Source organism: Emys orbicularis, chromosome 10, assembly GCF_028017835.1.
Source record: "Emys orbicularis isolate rEmyOrb1 chromosome 10, rEmyOrb1.hap1, whole genome shotgun sequence".
NCBI classification, from domain to species: Eukaryota; Metazoa; Chordata; order Testudines; family Emydidae; genus Emys; species Emys orbicularis.
Window position 1 is genome coordinate 77,388,128 of NC_088692.1, and position 26,965 is coordinate 77,415,092.

The 26,965-nt window shown below is 43.7% G+C and overlaps 1 protein-coding gene across 1 annotated transcript in view; it reads right to left on the minus strand.

Annotated features, from left to right (window-relative positions):
* AGBL1 (AGBL carboxypeptidase 1) overlaps positions 1–26,965 on the minus strand; it is a 362,219-nt gene that overhangs the window by 217,421 nt on the left and 117,833 nt on the right. The window contains exon 17 of the mRNA XM_065412235.1: positions 17,756–17,936. Coding sequence (XP_065268307.1) covers positions 17,756–17,936 — 181 coding nt within the window. The remainder of the gene's footprint in view (positions 1–17,755; positions 17,937–26,965) is intronic.

The following is a 26,965-nucleotide window of genomic DNA, read 5'->3' on the forward strand; positions in this document are numbered from 1 at the left end:
AAAGTATGATTTGCTATTTTATTATGTCATTATCAGGAAAGTATGTACACAGCATTTCCATTTCATAAAAGTATAAAATAGCTGCTAAGGAATCACAGGAAAATTACAGCTGGAAAATTAGTCAATAAACCTTTATTATGCTACTCCTTTACACTATTATGAAGAACATAAAAACTGCCACGCTGGGTCAGACCAATGGCCCATGTAGCCCAGTATCCTCTCTCCAATAGTTGCCAGTACCAGAGCTTCAAGGGAAGTCTATAGAACAGGGATCCACCTCCGTCTTCCCCTCCCAGCAATCAGAGGTTTAAGGTCACACAAGCATGGGGTTACATCCCTGACCATCTTGGCTAATAACCATTGATGGACCTATCCTCCATGAACTTATCTAGTTATTTTTTTAACCCAATTATACTTTTGGCCATCACAACATCCCATGGCAATGAGTTCCACAGGTTAATTAATATGGAGGAACTTAAAATTAATTTCTTCCTAGACAAAGATTTACTGACAAAACTCCACAGCTTTGTGGTGCTGGCTCATACTAGTCCTCTTCATAGTTGGACCTTCCTGTCCATGGGGATTCAAACAGGATACCCTTAGCAGGTGGTGTATCTCCAGGGCTGGGCCTAAGGTGTCTTTTTAAAATGTTCTTCTTTTCTACTGCAAGCTTTAGCATACTCTGTGCCACAGTGCAGCAGTTTAGCATCAGTAAGAATGGTCTGTCAACTATAGGTCAGATCGGTTCTCTTTGTACCCTCTGCTGAGGATTTGCAAAGGGTGCTTTATGCAGAGATGCTGAAGAAAGATACAAGTGACATTAGCTGGCTAGTCTCCAGAGAGTCTGCAGGCCAAGTCACTAACAAGCCCTTCATTGGCTTGAGTAGCCCCTATTTATAACTCTCTCTCTCTGAGGCTGTCAAACTGGAGCTCTGAGACAGCAATATCATTTCCGCTTTCCTTTGTAGTTGCTCCAAGTTTGGCATTGAAATGAAGCTTGTCTGTATGTATGCAGGCAAAGAGGGCAGTTTAGAATGACAACTCAGCTAGAGGCATATCACGGTCTTCATTCAGACTCCTAGGCCACTGGGTTGACATGTGACTGGCAAGGCCAGTGACCTAAATAATTATTTGCCAAAGACATTAGCTTACATTAAAGAAACAAGCATGTAAGAAATAAAGAAAATACATGCAGTGAGATAGAACAGCTCATATTTCTTGGATTGCTAGACTAGATACCTCGGGTGTGCCTGTCAAATAGAAATTTCAGAACAAATCAATCCAATTTCATAAATACATGAAGGCAACACATTGTCAGAAGAGTCCACAACGAACGCAATCACATTTGTGTGCCTAATTTGCACAAGCAATTCCCGCCTTTGTGAGCACAACCACAGGCAAAATGGCCACCTAGATGTCTAACATGCAACTAGGGTAATTGTGCTTGCAAATGTACACATTTTTTCAAGCACACCCCTTCAATTATGAAAATATGGACCAAAACATATCATACTATAGCAATTATATTTTATGTGTATATGCACACAGAACACTGTCTCAATTGGACCATATTTATGGCTAGCCTCAAAACAAACTCCTGATATTTATGATCACAATAAAGCTCAAGAAGGGTTAGCGACTAGAGAATTGCACATATACCTCAGTTAGTTCATGCAAATCAGGTGCATACCAGATGTCCATACAATCTGGTGCGTGCTAACACATGCACAGTTTTTGTGGGACAGAATCAGAAGTTACCACTGAAAATACATTCTCCATAACATTACTTTGTAATATGAAATCTGAGTACATTTTCAAACCCATTGCATGGATTTTTCAGAGATGGTCAAAATGATTAGAGAAACATATGGAGACATAGGGCCTTTGATTGGATTCAGATGATTTTCCTGAGTTTCTGGTGCACGTTTCACGATCCACCTCACAAAATCTGCTTTTTACCTATCTTGTTTAAGCTTAAAACCAACAGTTGCACTAGCTCAGCCCAGAGAAGCAACTGGTAAGTATTCATGTGGGCTGCAAAAAAGTTGCCATATTCCACCTCAGAGGTGGATGCATTTCAGCACTTTGCTAATTGAAACCTGTATATATACAATAAATAATGCTTGCACAATACTTTGTGATCCTTTGGATTGACAGATGCCATATAAAAATAGCTATTATTAATAAGTATACAGGATCAGGTCTGACACATTCCTTCCAGTAGAAGGGAATGTATGCATACAGACAAAGCTAGTTCTTTGCAAATACTAGCCATGAGCTGGACTTCTGTCTTACTAAGAGACCGTGTAATGGAGGGATGTACTTAGTTCATATAATTTCTGTTACTTACAGCAACATGTGCTTTTTCTTAATATTCTCCTTTTTATTTACATACAGCATTGTGAGCATGAAAGCTCACAGACGTTGATAAAGACTCTATTTGATTTTGTAAAGAACATATGCTAGATGGGATTACATGCTGCTCAAATCTGTAGGAAGCGAGATGGAGAAATCACGCTGTTCAAGAGTGCCCTCACGTGCCATTTAGGGATAGAGGCAAGTATTAATGGGACTTAAAAGAATCAGGTGGAACAGCTCATCAACACTCATCTCATGATGATCTAGAATTAGTGTATGTAAAAAAGTGTTTGGCATGATCTTCCCCAAACATGATGCCATTTCAAAGCAAAACCTCTTTTAATAATAAGTGAGTTTTATGGGGAGAAAACAAAATCAGTATCAAAGTTATCCGAACTCCTGGATTTCTCAGTTCGACCTATCTGCTATGCACATCTTTAGAGCATAAACTCTTGGGGGTTGGAGGCAGTCTCTATTTTCATGCATTGTTCATGTGAAGCCCAGAGCATACTGTTGGCACTAAAATAACCACTAGAGTAATAATAGTGATGCTGCTCTTTAAAATGTTCTTTTAAAATTATGTATGCGAATTTTATGTTCATGAAATTGTAGGAGAGATGGCAATAGACGGAAAAAGGAATAGTGCAGGATCCTGATGGAATGTAGCACCAGTTCTGGTCCCCAGGCACGACTCTGCCAGCATACCTCAATCTTGACCAACAGCACGTCCCATCTAGTCCAGCCCTGGTGTCTATGTACAATTCTCCCAATGCAGCACCTTCTGCTATTCCAGTCCTGTGCTCCCCAGACACCTCAGCCAATGCCCCTCCCCCTGACCTGCAGCACCACTGGCTACAATTGCTAATCCAATCCTAGGGCAGTGTACACAAAGCAAAATGCATCTCAGTCCTCACCTGCAACTTCTCCTACAATTCTGGAACTGAAGGCCTCTACACAGCTCAGCCATCATAACTCAGTCCCGATCTGCATTATCCAGTGTTATATCCACCTGAGCAGAGAATTCATTGCTAACTAGGACACATTGCTTAGTGGTTCTGTGATGTAGACCAATGTCTATTGGAGACTTTGATGAGTGAGACCACCACTTTCCTTTTCACTGCAGCCAGGATTTGAATGTCCTCTGATAGTTCTCCGCAGAGGTGACTGATTAGTGCAGCAAAACGCCTTGCTATCTCAGCTTCTTTTTCTCCTTCACATGGCTTAACTGTATTAAAATAGTTTATGATTATTCAGCTGTGGAGTGTCTTGCATTCTCTTATGTACCATAACCACTACGGGGAGACAGAAAAATCCACACTGCTTTCTTTACCTTCGTCTTCTGATTTTAACAATGTCTGTTGATTATTAGAAGACACACAAAAAATGAATATGGGACTGTTATTTTATAACAAGGACATCTTCACTAGCCGCAGAAGGCAATATTGCCTGAAGAGTCAGTTCCTACTTCTCACCTTGCTTATAAGTACTGTTCAAAGGGAACAAGAGCTCCCTGGAAGCTCTGGCACTTTCTTCTCCAGCAGGAGTTGAGCTCCTGAACTTCCAATCATGGGAAGTAAAGCTAAACAAAATATCTATTGCAAATCCTGCACCTGGATCGACACAGGTGCATCTTTGCACCCATATGGAGCCCCATGGTGGCTTAATAATGGCATGAAAGGAAGGAAAAGATGGAAAGATTGGAAAAGAAATAGATAAATAAATAAAAAGTTAAAGGAAACAACATGTTAAAGGAAGAAGAAAAATATTATGTGAAAAGACTGACTGGATTATGGCAATCTATTGTATTATTTATTATATTTGTTGATATATTTTAATATATTATTTAGTATAGTAAGATGTTATTTGATAATAATTTATTATTCTTAGATGCTTCAAGTGTGTATGGTGGCCTTCGGACAGATAAAAGCCATCAGTCCAAATCCCTGCCTTGTGATCTGGGGAGACGTTTACAGTCCGGACTGTATGATTTACTCTTCTTCTTCTTCCATTGTGCTCTGTTTCCCCAGGTAATGCAGGTGGAAAAATCCTATACATTGTAGTAGAATGCTTACCCATTTTATAAAATTTCATTGTATTCCCTAGGCAGTTCCTCAAACTGGTTCCAAAAGCCTATAGAAAAGTTGTTTATATTTAATTCTACAGGTTTTTAGAGTAATTTCTACAGAATGCTATTGGTTTCCTCTCTATTATTCCTATTTTATTATTTATGTTACCATAGCTGTCAGAGGTCCCGATCAGGACTGGGATCTCACCATGCTAGATGTTGCACAAACAGAGAGGGACATGGTCCCTATTCCAAAAAGCTTACAATCTAGAACTTTGCTATAAGGGCATATCTGTGCTGCACCATTACAGCAGCTCCCCGTCTTTCCTTTTCCCACTCCATTCTGCTTCCCAGCTCATAGAATCATTGAATATCAGGGTTGGAAGGGACCTCAGGAGGTCATCTAGTCCAACCCCCTGCTCAAAGCAGGACCAATCCCCAACTAAATCATCCCAGCCAGGGCTTTGTCAAGCCTGACCTTGAAAACCTCTAAGGAAGGAGATTCCACCACCTCCCTAGGTAACCCATTCCAGTACTTCACCACCCTCCTAGTGAAAAAGTTTTTCCTAATATCCAACCTAAACCTCCCCCACTGCAACTTGAGACCATTACTCCTTGTGCCATATCTTTACAGGAATTCCTCCTCTTCCCCCCACCAAGGCTCAGACCTGCTCTGCAGCATTACAACTGCACCTCCATGTATCTTCCTTCTTGGAGCACTGCCAGTTAAAAACCGCTGCTGTTTGCTGATTTCACCTCACCTCAGTTATTCCCACACTGATTCGCTTTATTTCATGTTTTAATTCTAGCTCTTTGTTTGGAACACTCTGCTATTTCTTTAAATTAGACTATTTGCTAAAATAGTGGTAGCAAAACTTGCCCGTATAATTATAACAATTGCATATGCAATCATGCTCACGGTGTGTACTTTGATCTCTAGGTGATCACTTGCATGCTCATTTTTGCAGAGCAATTTTCAGCCTATAACTGTAGCATGTTTTGCAGAAAAGCCTCCCTCACCACAGACAGTGTTTTAGTTTGTGAATCTTTTTTTCCCCTTTTTTGTTTTACCTTACATAGGGCTCTGTACTCTTCTCCATCACAGCATTTTTCCAGCCTCCAATCTGATAGATCCCCAAAGAGAAAGGAGGGGGGAAGAGAGAGACGTAATATCTAAAGAACACATAAGTAAAAAAAACAAACCCACAACAGAGCCAACCTTTGCAGAATTCACTACTGCTGAAATCAAACGAAGAGTTTGTCCAGCTCTGGACTCGGATAACTACAGGCCAGTAACTCTTCTCTCTCTCTCTTTTTTTTTTACAGTGTACATGTAAATCCCAGTGCATATATTACAACAAATGATGTGTTTTAATACTTAAAAGGAACTGAATAGTCCTATAAAACTGGAAATGTCACAATGAACTCTAGGGATGCCCAAGTTTCGAAGTTAGAGAAATATTGCTTAATTTATGACACAATGTAATATAGTAAGATGTATTATGAAAGACAATAACCTTTCATTCCCTTGCAATTTCAGCTTTCTGGATATTGTAGCATGGATATTGTATTCAGCGTGGATATTGTAGTCAAGTCATGGACGTTCTTCATCACATCTATTAAAGTGAAGTTTTTGCAGTTTCATTTTGCGGACTTTCTTTCTCCTGTCCAATGAATAAATGATTCCAGCTCCAGAACTGTGGCTAGGCACTTGCATGGACTTTGACATGCGACTTGGAATGGCGAGGGGTGACCAATAGCTGTCAGTCGTCTCATGAGCTACTATGTCATTGACTATTCTCCAAGAGAACCTAATAGGCTAGGATCTGAAGGATGCCAGCTATTTGCCCCAGTGTCTGAGAAGATCTGCCACACTCAGTTAAATGAACTACAATGCACAGGCCAGTGTCGATGACTATGATGAGTAGTGCAGTGATTCATCTAGGGGCAGATGGGTTGAGGCCCATGGATAGACCCAGCAGTCGCAAGAGAGTGAGAAAGGAAATACGATTTTTTTAATACAATGCTTCAATTTTCAGTGTCATTTGCCTCCAATAGATCTTTCATTGTGGCCATCTGAGTGGCTGTTTGATCAGTTGAATGAAGATATAGGAGTCGGGGAAGTTTTTCTCATCCTTAGATGGGGTGGGCAATATTTAAATGTCAGATCAGGGCAACAAATACGCTGATCCATCATGACTGATGGGACACAGCGATATGCAAATGTGGCTGCGTTAGCCCGCAACTAGAACCGGATGGAGTAAAATTAGAACTACTAGCGAAGAAATTCTGGCCTCCAAGATCAACTGGTATGTACAGTGTCTTGTGCCGCTGCATGAAAGCCTAGCAGACAAATAACTGATTAAGCTACTCTATTGTGCAATGATTTGGACCACAACAGCAACATACAAAACATGGCTGAGATACAATGAACTGGATATACGAACTGTCATGACAGAGCTTTATGACCTACAGAGGCCTAGATGAATATCCAAAAGGGGTTATCTGACCTGAACGGCCAGCTGTGGTGATTTCTACTGGCCTATAATGCCCTCGATTCCCTGAGCTCCAATTCACTTGTGCCAGTTACTGTTGCTGTTTGTCACTGATACAGCGCCGTCGATGTGCATAGTGCTTTACAGATACACACAGCTAGCTATGGTCTTACTTCCTGCCCCAAATAGTGAACAGTCTAACCTGGGGGGATACAAAGCAAACAGTTCAAGGCACAATCAGGAAAGGGGCAGCAGACATTCATAGCTGATTGTTGATGGGAGGCCCAAAGCAAGAAGCAGGATAATCATGAGGTGCTTTGAGAGAGGACAGCATGACCAAAGGTTCAAAGTTGGAAGGGGAGAAGTGGACGCAAGGAGTGGTGAGGAGGGATGAATGGGCAGGATCTGAGTAAGAATCCATGACGCAGCCAGAGCTGAGAGGTAGGACAGGAGGTGGAGATTTAAAAGGTGAGGGTGGAGAGTTTCAACATGATGATGGATCTAGCTCAACAATAAGATATACCAGCCAACCCTCAGAAAAGCTTGCCCCTACCAGTGTGATCAACTACAGTGTCATAGACTAATGTGTAGATTCGCAACGAGAGACTCCTGTTTCTTGCCTCTTTGCCAAGCATACTGAGTGCTATGTGAATAATAAATAATCCAATTCTGATTTAAAATGATCAGCAATGGAGTAACCACCATGACCTTTGGTAAATTGATCCAATGGTTAATTGCCCTCACTGTCAAAAATGTACACCCTACTTCCTGTCTGAATTTGTCCAGCTTCAACTTCCAGCCATTGGATTGTGTTATACATTTCTCTGCTAGATTGAAGAGCCCATTATTAAATATTTGTTCTCCATGTAGATACTTACAGACTGTCACCCCTTAATCGCCCTCTTTGTTAAGCTAAATTGACTGAGCTCTTTGAGTCTATCACTCTAAGGCATGTTTTCTAATCCTTTAATCTTTCTCATGGCTCTTCTCTGAACCTTCACCAATTTGTCAACATCCTTCTTGAATTGTGGGCCTGAGAACCAGACACAGGATTCCAGCAGCGGTCACAGCAGTGCCAAATACAGAGGTAAAATAACCTCTTTATTTATAGATAAATAATAACAGTAATGGTATTTTTCAATTTACTCTTTAGAACTAAGAAGTTACAACTGTATGCACCAGTCTCCTAGCTCCCAGAACTGTCTTCCAAGAAGCGTGGAAGCCAGATTGTAAATTACTGTCAGTCAGAAGTATGGGCACTGAAGTACAGCAAAATACTCTCCTTCTGAGATCATGGAATACAGCCCAATCTTCTTTCTTCACCTCATCATACTGATGGTAACCTGAAGGTACTTCCCATTTTACAAGTTAATACCATACCTTAGGCTAAACAAACTCCAAGCATTTAGTAGTCCCAAATACTGTTATTACTGAGCTTACAGGAGTCAAAGGCCACACTATTTACCAAGTACTTCACAGCTTCAGAGAGCTTTACAAACATTGTGACAGCCTTGGCTGTAAGCCAGTGCAAGTCTATTGAAACAAGGGGAGAGGCACTTGCTCGCATCAGGTCTTAATTTGGCCTATTAACTAATTAGTCCTCACTATCTTACAGTAAGTGTAGTTAGCACCACTGTACAGATGGGGAAACTGAGGCAGAGAGGTTTAGTGCTCTGTCCAAGAGCAGAGAAAGAAGGTCAGTTTCAGAAGAGGCATTAGAACACAATTGTTCCTGGCTCTCAGTCCCATGAGCTCCTGGAAAAAAATCCCCCAAATCCTGGAAGTTCACAACATTAGAAAAGAAAAGGAAGAATGGCCAAGTCCCCAAAACCTCAGTGAGTTAGGCTAGGTCTACACTGGGGGGGGGGGGGGTCGACCTAAGATACGCAACTTCAGCTACGCGAATAGCGTAGCTGAAGTCGGCGTATCTTAGGTCGATTTACCTGGCCGTGAGGACGGCAGCGAGTCAACTGCTGCCGCTCCCCCGTCGACTCCGCTTCCACCTCTCACTGCGGTGGAGTTCCGGAGTCGACGGTAGAGCGATCGGGGATCGATTTTATCACCTTTACACTAGACGCGATAAATCGATCCCCGATAGATCTATCACTACCCGCCGATCTGGCAGGTAGTGTAGACATACCTTAAAGGAAACAAAAGCACCAGGCAATAAAACCAACTGCTGATGTGTGACTGGTGCAGATACATAGACAAGCTACTGTTTAAAGACACAGGCACACAAATACATTAGGCGAGGGTATGTTACAACAGCAACAACAACTGGCTGCTAATTAGTCACAACCCCCCTCGATAGAGTATCACCAGAGTGGCAGAGAACATCTCACGGAAATTAAATTTTTTAAAAACCATGCTGCAATCACTCCCCTGACAGCCCCTTCCTTCATCAACCCTCTTGGCTTTTTATTTACTGTAATTACTTTAGTAATAAGATTTGTTTCCTTGTTATTATATATATTACTGTTCACAGCAACCACAACAAAAATAATAGCCGGGAAGAGTTATGTTCCTTATTTATCTCCTTGGCCGTTACTGGGTTGCCAGGAAAGGGGAGAAGGGTGCTTGGGGGAGGGAGGCATCAGGAAAAGCAATAAATAGAGAGGAAAGCATATTCCTGAGAAGCAAAGTTGTATGGGAACACATTGACGGAGGAGGAAACCCTGGTAATAAGCGAATAAAGCTAATAACTCAAGGGGCAAGGTGGTGCCAGCAGATAAACAACAGAATAAATAACATGTTGCTGGAAGTGCAGGTAGAAGGCAGTATTGTGGCTCTAGTATCTTCGGCCCAAAGCCATTGGCTGCAAAGGGAGAATTACTTGGGGGGTGCTGTGGGTGGACTGTGACCTCAGCACAGTGCAAAGGGATAGGTTTAAGCTGAGCTGCTTCCCGTGGCTTGCTGGCTATCGCTCCAAACAAACAGGCCTCTACCAGTGATCGAACGGGGAATCCCTCTTAGCTGTCAATAGCAGTAACAGGATCCATTTCACTCCACAGGAGCCAGGCACTCCACAGGAGATCAGCAAGCTGCCCCCAAATCCCTACTCCACCAGGGGAGCTGGCGCTGGCTGATACAGTCACCCAAAATGGATGGGAACAGCATGGAAGGGGGCAGGGCCAGTCTGCCTAGGAAATACGTTGATTCAGTGCCTCTCCACTGGAGGAGAGCCCATGGAGCTCTAGGTGGTCTTTAAAGCCGTCCTCCCTTGGTAGAACCCCTGGGGAACGGCAGCGGGGATATCATTACCCATGCCGAATCTCCCCTCCGCAGGGTGACTCTAGCCTATAGAGTTTATATCTGCTTTTCATGCCTCCAACCAAGTCACTGTATCATAGATATTTTCCATGCTGGACACATTCCCCCTAGCAGGGGACAGTGGTGAATATGCACACAACCTAACACATGACTTAGTCCTCCAGCAAGTGAGCATATTAATCCATACTCTCAAATACTTAAGATAGCCTCCTGCTATACCAGCATATCTGTATCATCATCTATACAAGTTCCTCTATGGCAAAATTCTCTCTTGGATCTGATACACCTTGGCTTGCAAAGGCATTTAGCACAACTTTTGCTGGCTTGGACAGCATAAAACCTTGGCTGTGCCAATTTAAATGCTTGGCTCCCTGGGATGGTTTGGGGGATGGCGTCATCTGGTAAGTGGCAAAGTGCAGGGGGGAAATAATCCTGTTGTATGCTCCCTCCTTCTTCCCCTACCTGGGGATCTTCTTCATGATACAAGAGAAACCCTCTCCCTGTACCAATTAATGACATTGCTCTAAACAGCCCCTTGTGATCCAGCACTACAGAAACCTAGCAGCTCCCCCAACCCATACTCCATCACACACCCACTGACACTCACGCACATGTACCATAGATGGACCAACTGCGGGGAGCCTTCAGAGTATATTTGCAGAGCACATGTCACCCATTTGCTCACACAATCTTTTATTAAGGGAAATAAATTCCTCTTCAATTCCCCTGCCAGGATAGGAAGCAGTGTGGGGGGAATAAGGGGAGATGTGCTTCCGTTATCCTTTTCTGAGCACCCTGCTATGAAATCAAGGGGCAGGCTCTAAAAGGAAGGGTAGAAACCCCATCATTTGGGATATTTAGAGACCCAGAAAATGTGCAGTAGGGAACAGTCCTGCACTGGCCCTGGGATGTGACCTAACAGGACTTTTCCCTCTCTACCTTTCTATGATTACCAAGGATTTAAAACCCTGCCACTTTAGCTTCAGTGAAACATTGAGAGAAGAGTCATAACTCAGCTGGGATGGAGAAAGCCACCTGAATAAAATAGGACCCAACCAATAATGACACCCTCAGTTAAAGCAGACCTCAACTGAACCTATAACTATAGACTGTGAAATGCTAGATCAGCATTTATGGTTCGGTTTGTTTGGGTTTTTTAAAACAGAGAAAGGACGATCTGTGGCTAAAACCTAAAAGAGCAAATCCGGACTCCTGGGCCCTATTCCTACCTCTGCCACTGACTTACTCTGTGACCTGGGAAGAAATCACTTAACTTCTCCATGTCTCAGTTTTGCTACCATTAAAATGGGAGATAACACTTCCTGGCTCACACAGCTGGGAGGGCTAACTCGCCTGTATAATGGTTTGTGTTCCTAAAATGGACGATGTCACAGAAAAACCAAGTGCTCATGTACTTCTTCGATGCAAGCCCTGGAGAGGAGAACACTGGGAAAGAGAGGGGCAGGTGGAAGAGAACAGAGATGGGTAGTATAAAAGGAGGAAAGGAAAAGAAAGAAGAGGGTGGCAATGTTGGAGATTGGCAGGGACTGGCCACACACTGGTAATACTAGCCACATCACCCAGGCAGGGCTCTGTGAGTGGCAGAGATGGGAAGGGGAAACGAGGCACAAAGAATCCACAGGCTGTTTGGTGTGGAGTATTTTTTAAAACAAATGCATTTTCCTGAGAGCTCCCACCCATAGCTTGATCTATGATCCTGCAACGCTGAATCATTTTTAATTTAATGCTTCTGGGAAGTGGGGAGGAAGAAAACCATCAAGCATAGGCACAGTTCGCAAGCATTGTGTATTAGCATTTGGCAGCATTTATTATAGCTGTTTATGGTGATATAAATTAGGTTTATACTGATATAATTAATAACCCTAAATTTAGGTATAATAAATAGCAATATTTATCCAGAACTGCAGTGTCTGGGGAAGCCCAACAAGAACACAAAATGCTGACTACTTCTTTGTGAGTGTGAGTGTGTGAAGATTGTGAGTGAGTGAGAAAGTGAGTGTGTGTAAGGGAAGCAGGTGTGTGCGAGTGTACATGAGTTGTGTGGGGGGGCTATTTATGGGAGTATCACAAGCATGGATGCAAGATTGCATACGGTCATACAAGGATGTCAACATAGCGTGCAACTATATGTCAGGATGTGTGTCCATGGGAGGGAGCTTGTGAGTGGCTTTACCACTGCACATAAACGCATGTGTGAATGTGTGTGTAAATGGAATTCTAGGTACTAGTCCACTGTCTGCATCTCTTGGTCAGAAAGGCTCCATTTGTGCTGCCATAATTAAGTCTATTCCAATTTCCCTTGAAGACCCTGATTCAGGGTGTATTGCACAGCTCTGACTGTAATAAATCTAGTTTGAGGCCACAGCACAGATTTCAGCTCAAGTGACAGATGAAAGTGGGTTTTTTTAAGCAATTTTGAAAAGTTTCAGCCAGCCTATTTTAAGTTACATAACTGTAAATCTAGCATGGTTCTTGCCTGGTTTTCTGTGGGAGTGTTGCTTGTTGCCTTTGAACAAGTCACACCACAGCGAACTATTTAAAACATGGAAGTTAGGCAGTTTTGAAGAGAGAATATACCAAGTCTCCAAGCGCATCTACACAATTTTCATCCAGAGATCTGAAATGCTTTCCAGAGGTGAGAGAGCATAATTATCCCCATTTTAGGGGGGAGGAAGCTAAAGCACAGAGCGGTCACACAGCAAGTCAGTGGGAGAGCCACGAATAAAACCCAGGTCTCCAGACCCAGATTTTACAATAAAGCGGGTACGCTGCCTGCGTGCAAGACCACTCTCTGCTAACCAGTTCAAGATGGCTGCTATTGCAGAATGAGTCTCACACACTGTGCTCTCGCTCTCTGTCAAATAAGAGTCTTTATATTGGTTCTTTATTTCTTTGTTTCATTTTTAGCTAAAATAGTTCTTTTAAAAAGCCATTCAGACTGCTCCCTGCCCTTGGAAATATATAATGCCCACCTCTTGACGAGAGCTAGGAGAGGCACTGATATGGAGCCTCTAATACTTTACTTAACGTATATAACAACATTAATCAGGTCTGTCATTTGATTGGCTACATGCCTGACTGCTGTTCTCTGGGAAAGGGTCTAGGACCAGTGCATTCAGTCAAACACAACCACAATCACACTGTGATGCTCACAGTTTCTTTTGGGTTTGTACAAAGCCAGGTTCAGCTGTGATGACTGTTGTTGAGCTATGTTTTTATATGAAAAGCACCCCCACACACACACACACTTCATTTACGGTCAGTTCCAGAGCTGTGATTCCTTCCATTGCTGAAGGATGGGGACAGATTGTAAAAGCACTGAAAGAAATGAAGAGCTGGGGAGGTCAGGGCGGGAGGAGAGATGTTTCCCATCTCGGCCGTGTGCCGCTGGAGTGTAATCACATTACTGCACTCATGTCTGCGTTAGAGGAATATTTGCCGCGTGTAACTTTCAGATCACATTAGCCAAAGCAAACAGCGAGGCCCTGCTTGTCTTGTTACTGCACGAGGCTTCTGGAGTGTGATCATGAAGTGCCCTGCTGGGATGAGAGTGCTCTTCCGTTGGGCTGGGTATGGCGGGGAGCCACGGGGGTGACAGGGCTGCTAGCAGGAGCCCTTTGTAAATGCCACGCACTGGCATCCATCTCCATGACTGGCGATGAAGTATTATGCATGCTCTGGCACCAAGGGAAGATAGGGGGAGGAGGAGCTTCAAAGCACTGCCAACAAAGAAAAATTAATCCTCTCTTAAATAAGGAAAGATGCTGAGATAGGGGGACTAGAGCAGCATTAATCCACGGCACAGAGTGGGGGGGGGGGGAGATTGATAGAAGTCTGTGCTTCCAAAGGGGAGAGATTTGCAATCACTCTGCTCATTAAAAAGCCACAGCCAGGCAGGGATGCTCAAGGTAATCATCTCAATCAAACTGCCCTGGCTGGCTCCTCTAAGAGCCTTCCGAAACAGAAGAGGGGGGCATTATTTCCTCCTGACTCTTTGGGCATGGGGCTGGGAGGGGAGGCAATGAGATGTGGGGGGAGGGGGAATCCTGGCCCAGGAGAGGCAGGGAGTAGGGCAGGGATCGGCAGCCTTTGGCACGCGGCCCGTCAGGGAAAGCCCCTGGCAGGCCGGGCCGGTTTCTTTACCTGACGCATCCACAGGTTCGGCCGATCGCGGCTCCCACTGGCCGCGGTTCGCCGTCCCAGGCCAATGGGGGCTGCGGGAAGGGCAGCCAGTACATCCCTCGGCCCGTGCCACTTCCAGGGAGCGGGCACTGGACTGGGAGTCAGGAGGCCTGGGTTCTAGTCCCACCTCTGCCACTAACCCGTGTGACCCTGGGCAAGTCACTTTACTGCTGTACCTTTGTTTCTTCTCTTACACTTTGCCTGCCTTGTCTATTTAAACTGTGAGCAGTTTGGGGCAGATACCACTTCGGACTGTGTACATGTGCAAGGCTTAACACCATCGGGCCCTGAATTCAGTCAGAGCCTCTGTGCACGACTGTAATACAAATTAATAACAATCCCAGTACATGGCTCTCGACTCGTTTATGGCTCCCAAGTGGAGGCCGATACAGAAGTATCTCAGTGGTGTGAAAACTGGAGGTTTTGAGATCATTCGCCTCTCCAGCTATTATTTCTGATGGAATTATGAGAAAGGAGCGAGCCTGGAGGGGGGATATCTCACCAGAGCAGAGGGGGCACAGAAGGGTGAAGCCATGTTAATACACAAGTGAGATGTCTTCCTGCCCCCTAACACTGGCATCTCCATTTTCTCACTGTGTAATAAATTGGAAGCTACAAAAGCAGGTGGATGGATAGAGTTAGGCACTTATCTATCGCCTTCCACCTCAAGATCTCAAAGTATGTTACACACTTTAATTAAGCCTCACAACATAATTATAAAGGGTGTCACCAGGAATGGGGGGATTAAATTAAGAGATGGGAAACATATACACTGAGTATCAGAAACCCGTCCTGTGCGTGCTATACTGTGTGTTAGGTTGTGGAATAGTCAATGTAACATTTGAAACTAGACCAGGTAAAACACTCGTAAATGTACCATGGGCAGCAATCCTGCATTTGCAGGGAGATGGACTAGATATAGGTCTTTTCCATCTCTAACATCTATGTTTATCCCCATTTTACAGCTGGGAAAACAGAGGCACAAAAAGGCAAACTGAGGGCTTGCCTAGATGAACGGTTAGTGCACAGCAAGCTGGGTGTAGATCTACAGCACACTAGCCTGCCATGCACTAACCGGCCATGCGGACCTGCTACTGCACACTAGAAGTTCCCTACTGGGCACGCGCACTTATCTACCCCCATTCCAAGGTAGAGGAGATCAAAGCACAGCAGGGAACCTCTAGCGCGTGGCAGGCTACGGTGCCATAGATTTGCACCCCAACTTGCCATGCACTAACTGGTCATCTAGACAAGCCTTGACTGGCCCAGGGCCATGCAGTCAATGGCAGAGCCAGGAATAGAACCAGGATCTCCTGGTTCATCTCTCAAGCAAGAGGTGCTCCCGTCACCCGAGTCAGGTTTGAGCTCCTCTGCGCCTGGTGAGGCGGAGTTCCTCCTGGGTGACATGAGCACAGAAGTGGCACTTCATTGAAGTGCCATGCAGAGCTCTGTCCTCCCCACTGAGGTTCCACCCTTAAAGAGTCACCTTCTGAATGCTTGAGAAAGAAAGGTCAGTCGTTCCCTCCAGTCCTCCATCTGCTGGAGATTTTAAGTAGTGAAAGGGAGGCAGGGGGAACAAAAAACCCATCCACCTTCCATTTGCCTTTGCTGCCTGGAAGGATTAGGGCATTCAATGCCTGCAGAGACCTAGAACACTCAGGGGTTATGTCTTTTTCTATCAAATGGAGCTGCCGAGCTGCTGTTGTACCAGCTTCCTTGGAAGTGATATATCATGAATGACATGATGGTTCATAGCATTGTGACAGGCTGGGGAATATCAAAGCAACCTCCAGCACCTGCCCACTGAAGCTTTTACACCAACTCAGAATGAATTGATTTGGGAAGTTTGATAAAGTTCTGTTCGGTTTCTCTCATTGTTTTTCATTTTCTGCTACTGTCTCTGCACCCGTGGGTCCCATCCAGCCTGTACCAAAATCAGAAGGGTCCACATGCCACAGGGAAGGGTGTTCCCAGAAGATCCCAACACAGTTTTACACACTCAAGTAGTCTGAAGGAGCAGACAGACTTTTGAGTGCTTGTCTGAACCAATTTCCCAGACTTTTGAGATTAGCCTATTATAACAAACTGTGGCCATGCACACGCATGAACCATGGTCACCAGTGAGGATCAAAAACTTAACACCTTCAGCACCAAAAATGGAAGTCCCTACACCTGACCAAAAGGAGTAACTCTTCTAGCTGTAATCAGCAGGTAGTTATAATTGCTGAGGCCTGTCACCAGGGGGAGACATGATCACCCTAAAAGAAGACAGTGAATATATTATAGTGCCACTACCAAATATCCATTGCAAGTGGGTAAACTCCATGTTCAGAAGCATTTGGGGTTTCCCCAAATATCCCACAAGCCCATCTCATCTAGCCCAGTTCTAAAATAGGGTCTCTCTCCAACTCACTGGCTACCTTGTATTTCAGGTTTCTATGTCAGAAGCAGGATAGTGCTTTCTTCAATTCAGTCAAGAGAGTGAGGGAGTGAGTGACCATGTATGCATGTGTTGGGGTGGAAAAGGAGGGGGCATGCAAAGAAGACTCCAGGAGTATGTCTGCCCAGTAAAAGCCGTGTACAACTAGCCTACCTGAGCTCCCTTGAATCCAGCTAGCAAGGGTAATAGCAGCGAAGACAATGCAGCGTGGGCACTGCAGCACAGGTAATACAAGCCCAGCAGACACCCAGGGTACGTACTCAGCTCACTGTCCACTCTGAAGTCCTCCCGACACTGTCTTCACTTCTATTGTTACCCAGGCTAGCTCAGGTAGGTGAGCCCACGCACCGCTTTTGCTGTGCAGACATCCCCCAAGGGAATCCAGAGCAGATCAGCATTCCCTAGGCCCAGGAGGACTCAAAATCCATGAAATGTGAGTGGGGAGATGAAGGGAGCATCACTGGGTGGAAGTATTTAAATGAAAACACAAAGGTAAAATAGATCCGTAATCCTCTTCCCCCGTCTCAGGCTATGCAAAACATCAATTAAAGCAAGTTATTCCCAAGCATTGCTGTCTTGCAGGTGACGTCTGCACTGAATGATTTAGCAGGGACAGATGGATTTCTGTTTAGCCAGCTAGAGCCAAGTTAGGCCACGTGGTTGTGGCAGAGCTCTGCCCTGGCAGCTGAGGGCTATTATTGCTACTCACAGTTCACAGTTGTGAAATCAGACACCAAACAAGTGACTATTATGTGGCTATATGTGACTAACACAGGAATGCCAGGATCCATAGGAAGGATGTTCTCCTGACCAACAGCTCCCAGAGATAAGGCTTGCTGCCCAGACTGAGGTAAAGTTTCCTATATAGGTCCAGGGAAGGCTTCTCAGATAGCCCCAGGGTAAACAAAGGTTGTCACAACTTACTTGCCATTGATGACTCCATCTGGATTGAGCATGGGGATGATTTTGAAAATGAAACATTTCCTCAGGAGCTCAGCAATGGGGTCACCGCTCACGAGGAACTCCACGGTCCCCTTCATTACCCAGCTGGCATTGCTCTCCCCAGGGTGAACACGCGCCATGAGCACCACATAGGGACGATTGCCTATAAAACAGAAAATAAAACGCAGACAGGACGTTGTTTTGTATTTTATCTTTGTGGGTGGCATTTTGCCTTTTAATCCCTGGAGAGAATAATATGACAATAAGCCAACAGACAGGCAGCGTTCCCTTGGTTTTGACATTTCCTAATTCTAAAGGCCATATTTTCATACTGGCTTTCAAATTTGCACACATGATTTTGCACCTAGAACCCCACCATTCCTGAATTTGCCTGCATAGACAACTGTATGCACAGCTATAGGGTTTTCTGCATGAAACTGCAGCTTCAGATTTCAAACTTATGAAAGTTTGACCCTGTACGTTAATGACAAATTGCACTGATGCTTAAAGGTGACAGAACAGGATTTCATTTGCTAAGGGCCAACTTCACCTTGTGTTTCTCCTTGAGCAGCTGATAACATTCCAAGCCCCTAAGCATCTACCTGCCCTTAGGGTTTTGGCCTGAGATGCAAAGTATTAGCACTGCTGGGGGAATCAAACCCACTGGTGTTAAAACTGTGCAAGTGACTTTGCACAAAATAAAGGAAGAACAGAGATATAGCTTTTATCTAGGCAGGCTGCAAAGAGGACAGTCTCTGAGGTCAACCATCACTACATACTCACTTAAAGTAAGAGAGAGATTATTTCCCTGATTTAAGTAAATATAGGTGGTGCAACTAATGACACGTATAGTTACTATTGCCTGACACATTCAATTATAAGACACTGTTTTCAGTTACTTATAACTTTGCCAAATTAATTAGTGGGGTTGAAATTTTCAGTGCCAGGTGTCTGCCTAAAGCTGAAATATTTTGGGAAATTTCAGCTAAAAATGTTGTTTTGCCCATGTTAAAAAAAAATCTTACAACTATTGCATTGAGAAACGCTAGCACCTTCATGCTTTAGTGAAGGGAGTTGAAACTTGACAGGAGTTAGAGGGAGTCACCATGATATCAGGGATGTGTCTTTTGCTGTTCCTGTGAAAAAATGTCTAAACTTGGCCAAGTTATAAACCTCTGAAAAATCTCAGTTTGCACATTCCATCTTCACTAAGCATGCTCCATGGAGGGAGGGGCAGGATCTGGGAATGGGGATGATCGGTGTTGGGATGGAGGAGAAGAGCACAGGAGGGGGGATGTGGGCAAGAACTGGGGACAAAAGTGAAAGAAGAAGAATTATTTTGCTTAAAAATAATATTGTTGTGAGTATTCACAATGTTGAGCACAACTTTGTGTATCTTGGTTTTGTGCAAACCAGCCTTTGTTAGTGTCACACCAATGCCAAGATGATTTTGTCCAGTTCTATCAGATCATTTCTGAAATATGTAACATTATTTTGCTGTACCTATATTGCTCAAGGGGACCCTGCTTGACAAGCCTTTGGGGCAGTATCAAGCAGAAACTGTGGCCCCCGCAAAAGGAATCAGCTGCACTTTACTGCGTAAGCAATAATATTGTAAATAAATACCGAGTTAACAAACGATAATACTTCGCCCTCCTATAGCGCCTCCTGAGGATCCCAACGTCACCCGTGGATTTCTAACCACTTTACAAACATTAATGGATTAATCCTCATAATGTCCATGTTCAAAAAAAACAGGTATAGTAAAGAGAGGGCTAGTAACTTGCCTGACAAAACAAGACTGTGGCAGAGATGGGAACAGAATTCAGGTTTCTCATTTCCTACTCATTTGTATCAACCCATAGACCATGATTCTTCTTGACAACTGCATATGCAGTTCTTTAGTTATTCCTCATTGTAAGTGTCTGGGCTACAGAGTCAGATCTAGAGTTAATTTCCCTGTCTTTCTTTCTTTCTTTCTCCCTCTTTCCTCCCCAGCCCCCTCTCCTCCTGCCAACGAGAAAGCGGGTATAAAACAATGTAAGCTGTACCTGTGATCTGAGAACTCACACAGAGCTGCCGTATCATGAGTCCAGTAAAGCAACGTGAACTAGAACTCAATTTCCCAACAGCCTTATATTAGTTCCACATTGTTCGCATACTATGACTTGCTGTGGGTTACACTGATCAAAATACAGAAAATGCCTTGAGCATTTAAAAACTGCACGAAAGGATCACCCTGGCCTTTGCAAAGCCACTAGCAGCATTTTGCCAGTCTCAGAGGGTGCGGCTTCTAGTCCGTTACAGCCTCTATGCCGTCTGGCTGTAGCACTTTAAAGTAGCAACAAGCAAAAACTTCAGCCTTTGCAAAGACATCAGCTACATTTTCCCATTTCCAGACATTTTCTTCTCTCCCCCATCACCATGATTTAGTGCGGTTTTTCAGTCTCACTGCTGAGTTAAACTTATGGGGCTGTGCAGTTGTAGCGGGGAATGGGGCTCCTGAGAACTCTGAATGGACAACAGCTGTAAATAGCACAAAGCAAAATAAAATGTGTTCTCTTTTGCAATTGATGACTACAGCTTTAACAACTCTTATCTCTTCTCTGCGTGGGAGCAAGTGCAGCATGTTAATTGAGAGGCCTCGTTCCAGCATATGTATTTCTGCCATCAGCCAAAAGGAAAACCAAGAGCAGGGTCAGCATGCTATCCACAAAAGCCCGGGAAGGTTTTGCCATAATTTTGCCAGTGATGTAAGAGGCCTGAATCCTGCTCACCTCACAGGGCGACCCGAGACCCCTTGTCTCAGCTGGACCATATGCTACAAAAGAGGCTGGAGCGTGTCCAGAACTTATTTCCAGAGACCCAGTGGAGGTTATTTGAGTTTTTTCACTTGCCTGGGTTCTGCACCCTCCGAGGACTTCTGCAAGGTGCTGAGTGACCGCATCCCTCACTGAAGACAATGGGTTGTTGAGAGCATTCAGCACCTGGCAAGATTGGGCCCAGGGGTTCTAGCAAATTCACGGGGGGTTCTTCTCCTGGCTTCACACGTGAATGCTATTGAAATTTATCAGCTAACAGTAGATATATGGTATGGCTGGGATGGAACACATGACCCTTGGAACACATGACCCAAATAGAGAGGCCTCTGGTACATCAACTGAAGCCTCCTTTCAAAACACGCAGACCCTACAGAGCGAGTTCCTTACACGTGAGCAGCTCTGACATTCCATCCACAGGAGAGTTGCAATACAGGTGCATGCCAGCCAGTGCGCTGCATGCTACTGGAGACCTTGTTAGCACATGCTCCCTCCCTATGAGCAGTCACTGATAAATCCCATGCAGGATTGCGGTGCTTCCCTGGATTGCACCCTGCAGGAAGACTAATGACACGCAGTAAATAGAACAAAGAGCTGATGACACAGCCATAAAACTCCCTTCCACTGAAATATTCCAGAAACATAGATTTAGTTCTGTGGTAAGCAGGAGCCTAGGAGTGAGCTGATCTCGTACTTTAAGCCACTCAGACACTTATCTGCATTAATATTGCTTCAGTAAAGGTGATGAATGTTATTGCTCATGAAAGTGCTGGACAGCGGCTCTGGCCAATCATGCTAAGCATAGACAGGCACGGTGTGAGTTTCTTGGACACAAATCAACAGATGCAGCTCAGTCCTGACCTCCAACTCCCCCTGCTATTGCAGTGCTGGCTCCATACAGAGTTCTGCTGAAGCACCACATTCCTGACTCAATTCATCCCTTGCTATGCCACTGCTGGGCTACACACACAGCAAGGCCAGTGCACTTGACACCTGTCCTGCCTCTCTTTCTGCTGTTCCAGTCTGGAGTGTCTCCTAATTGTCAGTGGTGCCCAGTTGCACGTGGTTTCATGACATGCACAGTCACTCGGGATCTCTTTCTCACATGGGTCCTTCAAGGCTAAAATTTGAGACCAGATATAAAAAGTATTAGACCAGTTCTCAGATAGAATCCTTGCTGAATTCTGGGGAAGCTGCCAGAAAGCACGGGTTAGCCATTTATCTTTGCAAAGCCCACATGGCATATAACCTTCTCTGGGAATGTAAATAATAAAAAGAGAAAGCACAGAAACCTTTTCATGCTACATAAAGCCTCATCCAACTGATCATGTCTTGTTACACCGTGTTACATTTCAACATGCCCAGAATATAACACAGTGCCAACAGATGCCAAGAATCCTGAGGTGAAGGATTAAAGAGACACCAACACCTCCTGGGAAACTTTGAAAAATGGCCTTTGAAGTAAGAATTCTGCTAACATATCACACAGTCCCCATCTCTCTTTCTCTTCCCTTCATTCGTTATGACTCTGGGTATTTGCATGAAAACAGGGGCTGTGTGTCTTCCGTACAGCTTGCCTGCACCTGCTGCTTAATCTTATACCTGTTGTCAGACTCCTCTGGCTACGACATCATCAAGGCTTGATGCAAAGGCAATTCGGATGTTGCTGAAGATTATGACAGCAAATGGGGGAGCCAGCAACAGAGGCAGAGAGAAACGTGAGGGACCAACAAAATCCCATTGTCCCTCAGAATAAAGAACACGTGATGGGGAGCAGCACAGTTCCAGATGGGCCTGATCCAGGTGGAGATTCTGAGCTCCTCAAATCCCAGGGTTCTTTGGATCTGACTCTGCCCACTGTAAAGATAAGCGGTATCGACACAATATAGGACTGGGATTTTCAAGGGAGCCTATAGAGGTTACATATCCAAAGCCCGTTGAGTTCAGACTATATGGGTTTGGAGTCTCTCCATCTGCTAACACACACACACACACACACACACACACACACACACACACATGTAGTAAGAGGAGGCCCTGAGATATAAACCTTGGTATCAGAGGACTGGTATGAGGCCTAAGGCCTGAACTAAAGTAATGGTCAAGACTTTGCTAACATAAAGCAAAGTTAAGCTGTGAGCCAGAGGCAGGCCCTGCTCACAGAAGCTGGCAAGGAAAGGGCTGATGCTGCAAAAAGAGACATACCTAAAAGGTACTGGACACCAGATATCAGAAAACACACTATACTGGAACATTCCACAGATAACATAGAACAGGCCGACCCATCCCAATGACAGGGGCAAAAGGGTAAAATGATGGATAGCGTTGTTTTGATCGAACCAATCTGTACAAGGTGAGAGGCGGCACCTTGCTACGTAAAGGGGTTGCACCTCAATACGTCAGGAGTGATGTGTAACTTGTTTGTACCTGTGTATAAGAACGTATCCCTGGGGTGGTGTCTTTGTCCGGCCACGGGGGCAGTGGAAAGTCCCGCCACTGAGCCGGGTCCATTGCCAAGAGGCATCTATTAGTAGTATGCCCGGTAGACTAAGTAATCTACGGGGAACTGCAATTGTGTCCAAGGTCGCAATAAACCTAGTCGACGTGACTTTGCATCTTACTAGACTCTGTGGTTATTGGGGGTTCTCTTCGGGTCTGCTGTGTCAGCTATCTGCGCAGAGCTGGGGCAGCACACAGAGGGAACACACGCATGCAGCCGAGTGATATCAACATAGGAGAAAGCAGAGCACCACACCGGTAGCATCTGACAACACTGGTGACCCCGACCGCTGATCTGGTGAGTAAGCGAACCTGCCGTGGTAAGAATCGCAATCTAACATGGCAGCAAACCTCGAACTAGGGAACCCCCTGATCCCCTCCCTTATGATCCCCACGGAGTTTGATAACTCTTGGACCCGCTGGATTGCCAGTAAAGGGGATCCATATGAATTTAAAAAAGAGAGTGGGGAAACATGGACTGGCATATGCAGAGTGATGGTAGAAACTGAGGCTCTGAGAAACAGTAATAAAAGTAAAAAAGCAAGAATTTTGCAACTCATGTCTATGGCAGTGAGATGGCTCACACAGCATGCTGGCCAAACAAGTAACAGAAAAAACAGGAGAAGTAGAAGAGGTAACCCAGGCAGTCGAGCACTGGAAAGCCCAAGCTCTGTTAGCAGGGCAACAGGCGGTCCAAACTCATGATATGCTCGAGCAAGTGAAGCAGGAAAATAAAAAATTGGAAACAGCTGTAGAAAACCTGCAGAAGCAAAAAGTGCCGCCCCCTGTTATAAATATTGGTGGTAAACAGCAGGCTTCAGGTAGCTACCCTGTGCCTGAAGAATGGGGACAGAAGTGGAAAAAGGTGGTCCTAGTAAAATTAAAAGATGAAACGGGGTCCACTGCATTGCAACCACCACCTTATGATAAAAGCCAGGTTCCAGTTAAACTTAAATTGAGACCTAGACTGGTGCCTGTCAGAACGGGACAAGTAAGTGCACAGAAGGAAAGAGTAGCACATAATACTTTCACAGAATTGGTAAATCAGATGAAGGAAAATATGGAACAGTTCACAGAGCACATTAGGAGACAGGAGCTGCGACTCGATCGCAGGGGAGTGAATAAAAAAGAATTTCAAAGTAAAAAACCAAAATTAAGTGGGTTAACACCTAGAATTGATGCATTAACACATGGAGTTGCCCAAAACCAGTTAACTGCAGCAAAAAAGGGCACTCCCGCCATCCATTTGGCATGCACACAAAAGCAACAGACATTGGGGGAACAAATTCAGGTTTTACAAGAGCAGGTAACTACCCCCATTCTCCTCTCAAAGCCAGGATAAAAACCAGGAGCGCGGTTCCTAACTGTGCAGGTTCCCAACTGCTTTGACCCACGGAACCACACTCCGCGCTCATATCTGAAAATAGAACCTTCTTTCTCAAATATTTTTACATACTGGTTAAGTTTTGTCCTTTATATGCTTTCTTAGTTTGCTAATCTTGCTGCTGCTGCCTGTACTTTCAAATATCTTGATAGAGTTAATCTCTCTCGGCTCAAGTCTCGCTATCTTCCTAGGTTGCTCTTCACCCCCCCCCCTCTCCCCCAGCCTCTCCTCAATTCTGCTCTCTCTCTTTGTTTTAAAAGTTAAAAGTTATAGTTTTTACAGAAACCTCCAAAAGATACAGCAATTGAAAACAGAATAAAACAAGAAACAAAAAGAAAACAAGGTAAAAACTTTACTTTAAACAAATCCAGTAAATTAAGTATTTTAACCCTTCAGGAATGCAACAGCTGGAATTATTCCTAACTTTCTTGAAGATATGGTTGCCAAGCAACAGAAATGCACACTCTGCTTCTAATCCTAACCACTCACTAATATTTGAAACATGGGCTTTTCTTATTTCCATATAACAGAGTTTTAAAATAATGTTAAATATAAAGTAATGCAAAATTCCTTGTTACCAAATTAATACAATACATTTGGCAAATATTAATATATTTTTAACAATTTATGTAACAAGTTTTAAATAAGGTAATAATTTGTTTATTTAAATATAACCCTTTTTATTTTTGTTTGCCTTACTTTGTATAGTTATAAATAGAATTCTGGCGCCATTTGTTGTTAATTGTAAGTTTGTCCTGTATGTCATGTGTGTTGTATGTTGTGTGTGTCACATGACTATTTTTTATTATTTTTATTTTGTTGCAACAAAAGTCAATTTTATACCCTTTTAAAAATTTATGTATATGTGGTACCACACTATTTTAAGATCATGGTTGGGGTATAATCATAGTATTATTAACACCAATTTTTGTGCAAAGTTCAAAAAGGTTTCAGTTACAAATATATGTACATATATTTCTGCCTCAACAAATAATGCAATTGCAAACAAAAAATATTCTCTTATCAATCACAGTTTTGTTTTGTTTTGTAAGGTTTTTTTTTTATTTGTTATTCAAAGAAAAAATGTAAGGGGAAACCTCAACATTAAGGTAAAAGTCATATTAACAAAATGTTAATTTCTTGTTTGGGCTTTTTATAAACTTGTTTGCACTTTTAAATATAGTTATAAGAATATCATAACCAAAATGTTTTAAAATAACAATTTATGCATAAAGCTAACCAAACAATTTAAACAGGTTTCCACCTTTGGCTCCCAAACATAACAAAGCATCATGAAAGTATACCCTCAAATACCCTCAAAGTACTGTATTTATAATTTATTTTGGTTTAATTTTATAGTTGGTTTAATTTTTTATGCTTTTCTTTTGTTATGTTAATGGGAAGCAGTGGTTGTTAAAGTTGTGCTTCTAAACCAGGGTTCGGCAACGTTCGGCACGCGGCTCGCCAGGGTAAGCACCCTGGCGGGCCGGGCCAGTTTTATTTACCTGCTGACGCGGCAGGTTCAGCCGATCGCGGCCCCCACTGGCCGCGGTCCGCCGTCCTGGGCCAATGGGGGCGGCGAGAAGCCGCGGCCAGCACATCGCTCACCCGCGCCGCTTCTCGCCGCCCCCATTGGCCCGGGACGGCGAACCACGGCCAGTGGGGGCCGCGATCGGCTGAACCTGCCGCGTCAGCAGGTAAATAAAACTGGCCCGGCCCACCAGTGTGCTTACCCTGGCGAGCCGCGTGCCGAACGTTGCCGACCCCTGTTCTAAACAGTTAACAAGAGTGAAATTGATATCACAAGCAAATTAACTCTAAAAAGCTTGGTAAAAATTCTGTTAACTCCTTTGCTGAAACAAATTGTTCAGCAAGGGAAAGCAATACACCTTCTCATGGAAGATTGTAAGCATTTATTTTAGCCATTAAGCATTACATTTCGTATAAAAATATTAGTAATGCACTTCAAATGAAAATGAATGTCTATACAACAATTGCAAAAGTATAGCTTGTGTTATAAAAGGCTTGGTCCCTATTACATTGTTCTTATTACATGGTAAACAAACTAAGTTAAACTGTGTATTAAGTTTGGGTTACTGAAAACAAAAACAAAAAACAAACAAACAAAAACCCTTTATTATGTTAACTAACTAGATGTTTAAGTTGCATCCCACAGACCAAAGACACCAGAAAATATCACACCCTGAAGACACCAGAAAATATCAGTATATAGCGAAGAAACCCCCAAGCATCAAGAAAAGAAAAATGAAGTGCTTTATAAATAAGAGACTGGTTAAATACACCTCTATCTACCATATATGGACAATTAAGTTAACAATCAGCTAAAAAACACTAGCTGGACCAGGATAAGCCATCATTTAATTTCAACTTGGTTACTATGTAAAAACAACTGTATTATTGTTGTACTACTATATTATTGTTGTACTGTTGTCTTATTGCTGTATTGTATTATTGCTGTACAACATTTAC